This window comes from Macrotis lagotis, chromosome 7 (assembly GCF_037893015.1).
Source record: "Macrotis lagotis isolate mMagLag1 chromosome 7, bilby.v1.9.chrom.fasta, whole genome shotgun sequence".
Classification (NCBI taxonomy): Eukaryota; Metazoa; Chordata; class Mammalia; order Peramelemorphia; family Peramelidae; genus Macrotis; species Macrotis lagotis.
In genome coordinates this window covers 42863604-42872166 of record NC_133664.1, presented here as the reverse complement: position 1 = coordinate 42872166, position 8563 = coordinate 42863604, and the positions used below count along the sequence as shown (strand labels likewise).

The following is an 8563-nucleotide window of genomic DNA, read 5'->3' as shown; positions in this document are numbered from 1 at the left end:
GGGTTGGCAAATTGTCAGGGGTGGCTGGCCAATTCTTCACTTATTCAGTCTAAGGTATTCATTCATGCATGCAATAGAAATTTATTAAGTCCCTATTCTGAGCCAAAGTAATGTGTCAGAGAATTAAAAGCTTGTGGGGGTCCACAGGCCTTATGAAGGAGCTGCCACTTGAGCTGAGCTTTGAAGGGAGGAAAGGATCCTAAGATGCAAAGCAGAGAATACATTGGCTATAACTAGTGAAAATCATGCAAAGGAGGTGAATTGTCATTTGTGGGGAAATAGGAAAATGGACTGGAGCACAGTGTTTGTGAATATAAAGTTTAATGACCCTCCAAAGGAAGAATGGAGCCAAATCATGAAGGACTTTAAACGTTAAAGGGAGGTTCACATTTTATCCCAGGATCAGTAGGGAGCCATAGAAGTTTGCATAGCTTGGAAATTGCTTGGTCAAACTGTCTTCAGAATCTGGCCCCTTCTGTGTAGAAGACCAGAAGGATGTGACTGAAGGCAAGACCAGTTGGGAGCTTTGCAGTTAGTAGCCTAGGAAACATCTAATCTAAGGGAATGGCTTTGTGACTAGATTTAAGAGAAGTTGAAGTAGGATTGACAAGTCTAGGAAAAGAATTGAACATGTAGGGTGAGGAAGGTATCTCACTCACAGAGGAAGCTGTCAGTACTGGTTTTGAAAGCACAAAGACTTGGGTTCTGTATGCTGACTGTTCTTCTGGGAAAGTCCTTTAGTAGTTTACAGTCTCAATGTCATCCTCAACTTTTCACTGGCATTTATCCCTTATATGTAAACTCTTGTTAAATCTTTTGGATCCTCATAAACCTTTCATTTATTTCCTTTTTTCTTAACTCACATAAGCACCTCTCATCTTTACAATTGCAGGAATCTTCTAAGGGATGTCTCTGCTTCAGGTCTCTTCCTGTTCTAATCCAAGATTTAAGTGCTTTTTCTAAAACCCATAGTTGACCATGCTACTATATTCCATATAGTCTAATGCCTTCCATTCACCTCCTAGATCAAATATAAGGTCCTCTGTTATTTAAGCCCTTCCTGACTTGGACCCTTTCCAGTCTTGTCCTTTTTTTTTTAGACAAGGAGGATTAAGTGACTTGCCCAGAGTCACACAACTAGTAAGTGTCTAAGGTCTGATTTGAACTCAGGTCTACCTAACTTCAGACCTGGTGCTCTCTCCACTGCACCACATTTCTAGTCTTCTTACATTTGATTTACCTGCTCTTTCTATAATCCAGCTAAACAGACATGTTTATTTCTCATGCATGATACTGATTCCTCACTGTTCATTTGGCTCAGCTATTCCCATGCTTGCAATGTTCTCCGCTTCACCTTTGACTCTAAACTTTCTGCAACTCATATCTCACCTGTGCTGTCTCTCAATATCAGCATCTCTTTAGTCACTCACTTTCTGCCTGAATCTGTTACCTGCCTACCTACCTACCTACCTAATTCTTCTGCCCAATCCCATTAATGTCCTAAGCCTGTTAAGGACAACCAGTAGCATCTTGTTCTGGTGCATACAACCTAGTAAGGAGCAAAGGAGGGGTCCCATCAATTTGGTCTCCTGAGAACATTTGATGATTATATCATTTAGAGCTGTGTGTGTGTGTGTGTGTGTGTGTGTGTGTGTGAGAGAGAGAGTGAGAGAGAGAGAGAGAGAGAGAGAGAGAGAGAGAGAATCTTAGAAATCCTCTCTCACCCGACTGAAGAGCTCAGTGAGGAAGAAGGAAGTGACTTGCTTTGGCAGCAAGTGCTCTTTCCATGCTCCCTCTCAGCCATGTTGATCAGAAAAGGCTTGTGGAAGGGGCAGCGCCCGAAGGGAGCCTGGAGGGAAGTCCTGCAATGCGCCATTGGAAGGTGCTTAATTCACAGCCTTTGACAAGGGACTTCCTGAATCCGACTTGGGTTTCTTGTTCAGAGATAAAGGGAATTGCTTTGATCAGGGAAAGACGAAACTATTGGGTTACATGCATGTATGGACGCGCCCCTGGGCCATGGGAAGCAAAGACTATGAGAATTAAAGAAACGAGGGGAGAGGGAGATGGGGGAGCAGAGACGTAAGGTTGGGACGAACCGGCATGGTCCCAGTGCTGTAGCAAAGGGAACTGGAAGCCTCCCAACGGTGACCGTGATGAGAGAATGACGGAGCTGCATCCTTCTCGTCTGGATGTGGGCGACCCCAGGCGGGGCATGCAGGGGCAGCGCTTCTCTAGAGGCTGCTCTGGCCGTTCAGTCTAGGTGCGCGCTGAAGCCCCCTTGTTTATGCGGGGGCTGGAGGGGGCAGGAGAGAAGCACCAGCGGAGCCCCCAGCGGGGGTCCTCGGCGCCCCCTCCCCCGCGCCCGGCGGCCTCCTGCCCGGGCCCCGCACTCCATCCCGCCTCCCTCCTCCCGGCCCGAAGGCGGAGCCTCGGCGGGGCGGGGGCGGGAAAGGGGCGGAGCCGCAGTGGGGCGGGGCTCCGGGCCCAGCCGCGGCCGCGCTCCCCGGCTCCGCTCAGTGCGGCGCGGGCGTCACGTGAAGCAGGCGGCCAATGGCGGCGCGGGGGCGTGGTTGCCGCAGGAGGCGGAGCGCCGGCAGGGACCCCGGCAGAGGCTCGGGCTCGGCCTCGGCTCCCGCCCCCGGCTCCGGCTCCGGGCCCCTGGCGCTCCCGCTCCCGCTCCCCATCCCCATCCCCGTGCCCGAGGCCATGGCGGCCGTCCTGGGGCCCAGCGCCCTGGCCCGGCTGCGCTGGGGCTCGGCCTTCTGCTCCATCGCGGCCGGCGGCCTGGGCGCCTTCGCGGCCGCCTTCGCCAAGCTGGCGCTGAAGCCCACGTCCCGGGGCCCGGAGGAGGAGGAGGAGGGGCAGGAGCTGCCTTACCCGCCCGCCATGCAGGCCTGGGTAAGAGCGAGCCGCTGTCCAGGGTGCTGCCGCGGGCCGGGGGCTGAGGCTCCGCAGAGACCCGCGGAGGGGACCTGGGGGAGGGGAGGGGGCTGGGGAGGCCGTGCAGCGCCCCTCGGGGCAGAGCTGGGAGGGGAGGGGGCTGGGGAGACCGTGCAGAACCCCTCGGGGCAGAGCTGGGGAGGGGAGGGGGCTGGGGAGACCGTGCAGCGCCCCTCGGGGCAGAGCTGGGGTGGGGAGGGGGCTGGGGAGACCGTGCAGCGCCCCTCGGAGCAGAGCTGGGGTGGGGAAGGGGCTTGTGCTGATGCCTCTGCAGCGCCCCCTCCGAGTAGAACGCAGGCTGGGGAGGGGGCTGGGGTGACGTCTCTGCAGCCAGTCCTCGGAGCAGAGCTGGGGAGGGGAGGGGGCTGGGGAGGGAGGGGAGGGGGCTGGGGAGACCGTGCAGCGCCCCTCGGAGCAGAGCTGGGCTGGGGAGGGGGCTGGGGAGGGAGGGGAGGGGGCTGGGGAGACCGTGCAGCGCCCCTCGGAGCAGAGCTGGGGAGGGGAGGGGGCTGTGTGACGCCCTGCAGCGCCCCTCGCAGCTGAACTGCGGGGTGGGGAGGGGGCTGGGGAGCCTCCACAGCGCCTCCTCCTCCTGCGAGGACTGCGGGCGGGTGTTCTGGAGCGGGGAGGGGAGGGGGCTGGTGCGGAGCGACATTGTGGGAGGGGGGGCGGACACCGGCGCAGCGCCCCGCTCCTGAGGAAGGCCGCGAGGGAGGGTTCCAAGGCGGCCCCCCCTTCAGCGCCCCCTCTTCAGTTCCTCCCCGGTGGAAGGGCAGCGCGTCCTCCCAGTAAATAGCAGGGCGGGGGGGGGGGGGGGGGGGGGGCGTCGGCCTTCTCTAACAGCCAGCAGAATGCTAGGACCAGTCCTCCGTAGCCCACCACCCTGCAGGTGGACCCCTCTACAGCCCCCCCAACATGATTGAACGGGCGCCCGCCTCCCCAGAGCCGAGCTGACTGCAAGGAGGGGGCAGGCCCCTCCACACCCCTCTTGGGAGTGTGACTGAAGGTGGGGGCTGATCTCTGCATTCTCCTTTAGGAACCGGATTTTGGTGGGGGAGGGGTTTGCGGGAGGCCAGGTGACTGTCCACTCTGCCCAGAGTTCTAAATGTAAAGGAATCTACTGCAGAATCTTGTGTCTGAGGTAGAATGTCAGCTCCTTCCTCGGGGCCTTACATGCCCTCCCCAAACCTCGAATTCTGCAGTAGAATCACCCAATCACCTGCCCGGCAACACCCCTCCGGACTCCACTGTTTGGTGTTTGTCGTTGTTCCCTGTATCCCTCACCAACAGTTGCCCCTAGGGATGCAGTCCCTGCCAGCCCTAGAATAATAACCACAGACTTCTGCATGGCCATTTAAGGTTTGCAAAACGAGTTCTTTTCATGGTTTCATTTGCTGTTGTACTTGGGGTGATTCTGTGCGTACATAGGCTATATTTTCCTTGAAGTCTTTATCTCCCTGAGGACAGAGACTAATACCTCTTCCCGGCTGTGTGTCCGGCATGATACCCAAGAGTTCTTTGAACACTGTTCAAATAAATGGATAAAATGGCTGTTCTTAAGGCCCAAGACTTAGAAGGAGGGAGTTCAGAAACCTTATTTTACATCAGGGTCTTACTGAAAATATTCTAAAACACCCGGAAGGTCCTGTCCCTTCAAGTGAATCTCTTGGGCCTCTTTCCTTCCTCTGCAGCTGACCCTGATGTTCCGCCTCATGGCCTTTTCCTTGATGATTGTCAGCAACTCCCTCATGTGGGCCTTCTTTTCCAAAGCCCTCAGCATTTCTTCATCTTCTGCCACAGCCTCACTGACAATGACTGCTTCCAACATCATTGCCTCGGTAAGTGACCCGAGCTGTGGAGTAGCACCTGGACAATGCGTTTCATTTTCCTGAGCTCTGCTTCTTGCTCTGGGAAATATAAAAGAAGGCAGTGGCATGGGGTAGTGGACAGAGGTGATGGCCGATGCAGGAGTCAGGAAGTATTTAGACCTGAAAGGGGATGGTGAGGGTTTTTGACTCCTTAGGGAGACCTAGAGAAGGGAAGGGAAGGGATTCCCTTTGTCATAGATTATCTGTGTGACTTTCTTTTGTTTATTTTTGCAAGGCAAAATGGGTTTAAGTGACTTGCCCAAGGTCACACAGCTAGTAAGGCTCAAGTGTCTGAGGTCAGATTTGAACTCAGGTTCTCCTGGTTCCAAGTACACTGTACCACCTAGCTACCCCTAAGGACAAATCATTTCATTTCAAGGCCACCAGCAACTTGTCAAAACTAGATAAAGTGTCATCATACATTAGGAGAGGGAATTTCTAAAGGAGACTTTCCCAAACCAAAGCAATCATAGAATTAGATTAAGAAAAAAGATGAAATACTTCTTGGTTGTGAGAGGTGTGAGACCTCTGAGGACTATTGGGTTCCTCAATGTGGGCATCCTATCCACTGATGCATCTCTGAAGTCCCCTCTCCCTTAAGCAGGCTACTCCATGAGTTCCTTGGGAATGGGGACCCATAGTGGCATTGGGTCATTTGTTTTGTTTTGCCTTTCTGTTTGTCCAAAGTGCTTAACACAAATTCTTGATTTGACTTGACCCATTACCAAAATAATCCCTGGCCTTGTGGTCAACCACATCCAGACAGAACAGAGGCTCTCCAGTCCTAGTTGGGCAGCCTCACAGGACCTTCCTTTCCAGTTGGGGAGACCCTGTGCAGTCTTGGAGACTCCAGAGTTCTCTGATGGAGCAATCAGTACAACCACCCACAAGGGGACCCAAAGAATAGAGTGAAATGATGGCTAACTTGCTGCATTAACTGCAGGGTCTAGCAGAGGAAGCAGCTGCAACATTGGGAAGATAGCTTCTGAGATATCTGGAAATGCTGGTAATGACCACCCTTTGACCCATTGCTCCTTTTCAGTGAGACAGAAGAAGATATGAAGGAGCAGAGGAAGAAACTGAGGCAGTTACGGTAGTAACTTAGATCACATAATGCACCTAGGTTCAAATCTCAGCTCTGTGAGTGAATCACTTAGTGTCTCTTATCATCTGTAAAAATGAGACGATAAGACTGAGTGACACCTGAAGTCCCTTTGAGTCCTAGATCCATGATCCTAGGTTCCCATTTTCCAGTATTACGTGGTCTCACACTCAATAGCTAAGCAAACCTTTGCTAACTATGGCCTGGATATAAAGCTGTCTTCTTCCTCCATTTCCCAGAGTTCAGGTGATGATAAGGAGCTGGGAGAGGGAGTACTATTACTTAACAGCAAATACTTGGGAATGGAAGAGGCTATGACATTAGATGCACTTGGGTTAACAAAGCACATTCCCGTAGGGAGCCCCCAACTAGCTAGGAGAAATCCTCTGTTCAGAGACCAGTTTGTCTCAGCTTCCCAAGAGGAACTGAAATAATGAGTCTTCCATCCACGTCTTCCCTCCTCCCTCTCCTCTCCCTTTTCAGGCCTTCCTGGGCTACCTGTTGTATGGAGAATACTGTGCGGTGATGTGGTGGGCTGGAGTCGTCCTGATCCTCTATGGACTGGCACTGATGCACATAAGCTCGTCAGCTGACGAGGAGCTGGAGGAAAAGAAGAACCAGTAGGGACAGAGCCGAAGGGGAGCCTTCCTCGTGCTGCGCTCAAGCCCTCCAGAACCCCAGGCCTCCAGAAGGCCACTGAGTTCGGGGGGAGCAGTTTTGTCCTGTTGTTGTTGTTGTTGTTTTAATTCCTATCTAGGGAAGAAACCAATGCTAGACGCCATCTGATTGATTCATGCTTTACGGATCTCTTCAGGCAGGGCGTGCTCATGTCACTAGGCCTTTGGCAAGTGGATTTGTGCTTCTGATTCAGTTGACAAGGTCTGCTAGATGTCTAGAAATCCCAGGGAGAAAACAGTGTTCTTGGCGGAGTTGCTGTTCAGATTGATCTGTTCCTTGTGTCCAAGGGATGGATGCCAGGAAGAGCCTTTGTCTCTGGTGAGTGTTTCTCCTTGGGGCCTCCTAGACAGAATGGAGAAGGATGACTTTGGCTTGATCTTGGTCTGAGTCTTTCTTGCTTTCTCTTTGTGGAGCTCCAGTGATGCCAGTTGTATGTTTATCACAAACCATAAATCTTCATTTTAAGGAGGATTTGCCAACAGTTGGTATTGGATATGTGCCAATAACAATCACTAAGCACCTAGGCTAGTGAGCCAATGCCCTTTCCTGCCCTCAAAGGGTATACAGTCTGTTTGGGGGGGGGACAAAGAAGGATGATACTGGGTAGAAATTAGTAAAAGCCTCTCGCCCCCAAAAAGGAAGAAAGGGATAAAAGCAAAGAAAAGACCTAAGAACAGGGTTTCTTAACCTTTTTTAGGTCACAGGCCCCTTTGGCAGACTATTGAAGCCTACGAACCCCTTCTTTGAAAAAGATTTTTAAAATAATAAAACAAAATACCTAGAATTTTAAAAGAAATTCATTTCAAATTCAATTAACAAAAAAACTTAAAAACAAATGCATAGATGCCCTTAATCCAAGAAAATGTGCCATAAGAAATTTAAGGAAGGTGCCAAGCTTAAGAATCCCTGGTTTAAGAGCGTGTGCCATAAGAAGTTTGAGGAGGAAGAAGGCCTTTCCAGCTGGCGAGGGATCTGGGAAGCTTCATAGAGAAGGTGATTACTGAGCTAGGTCTTATGAGGGTTTCAGAAAGAAGAGATGTGGAGGAAATGAGTTTCAGGTAGGGAAGAGAGCCTTGGCAAATGGAAGCAGAGTGCGAGGACTGTCTAGTTAGTGTGAAGGTAGAATTCATGGAAGATGGTGGTAGGAGATAAGGTCAGACAGGAAGGGGGGAACCAGACTCTAGAGGACCTTAAAATGTCAGATGCATCTGCTACGGGATCTCCTAACCCATAAGTATTTACTAAGCTTCTGCTTAATAAACGTGCCAAATATAATGGTAAGTGTTAGTGATACCAAGACCAAAAAAAAAGAAAAAAATGAACCATCCCAATTTGTTACACAAATATGAAGATGATCTGTAGACTGCATAAAAGTGCTTAAATCCAAATCTAAGTAGTTACTCCCTATCATCCCTCCACTTCCAGGGTCTTCAGGCTTCAAAGGAGAATCAGAATTTAACCCAAATTCTTCTGTAGCACATGTGGTTCTGAGATTGAGTTGAACACCCCCAAAGTATATGAGGAAGACTCTCCACAGTCTGGCTCCCGTCTTCTTCAACTATGAAAGAACAAAGTAGCCCCAGAAAGGACAACAATAGCAGGGAGATGGTTCAGAGAAGGATGGATTGTGATTATAATAATGGATAGTCAAAGAAAAATTGAAATGTTAAGTTCCTTAAAAAAAAAATAGACCTGATAAACATACAGTTGACAGCACTCTGGGGTCTCCTCAGCTTACTGGTGAGTCCCTGGCCAGGATCCCCACTTCCTGAAGAGCCCCAACCATTGCTTGCTTCACGCCCTGCTCTCTCTCCCACCTGCCCCACCTGCTTAGCAGCCTCACCCCAGCTTGATGACCCAAATCCCGCCCCAGCCTTGCTTTATGTGTTGTATTCCTGCATTAGGATGTAAGCTCCTTGAGGGGAGGTACTGACTTGTTTGCTTGTATTTGTAGAGTATAGTGTCTAGCATG

General features: G+C 51.2%; 1 protein-coding gene across 1 annotated transcript; it reads left to right on the top strand.

The window, feature by feature from the left end:
• Window positions 1–2538: 2538 nt before the first annotated feature.
• TMEM42 (transmembrane protein 42) lies at window positions 2539–7979 on the top strand. Its single transcript, XM_074195875.1, has 3 exons — window positions 2539–2901; window positions 4635–4781; window positions 6397–7979. Exons 1-3 carry the CDS (start codon window positions 2554–2556, stop codon window positions 6535–6537), a joined length of 636 nt encoding a protein of 211 aa, XP_074051976.1. The 5' UTR covers window positions 2539–2553; the 3' UTR covers window positions 6538–7979.
• Window positions 7980–8563: the final 584 nt, after the last annotated feature.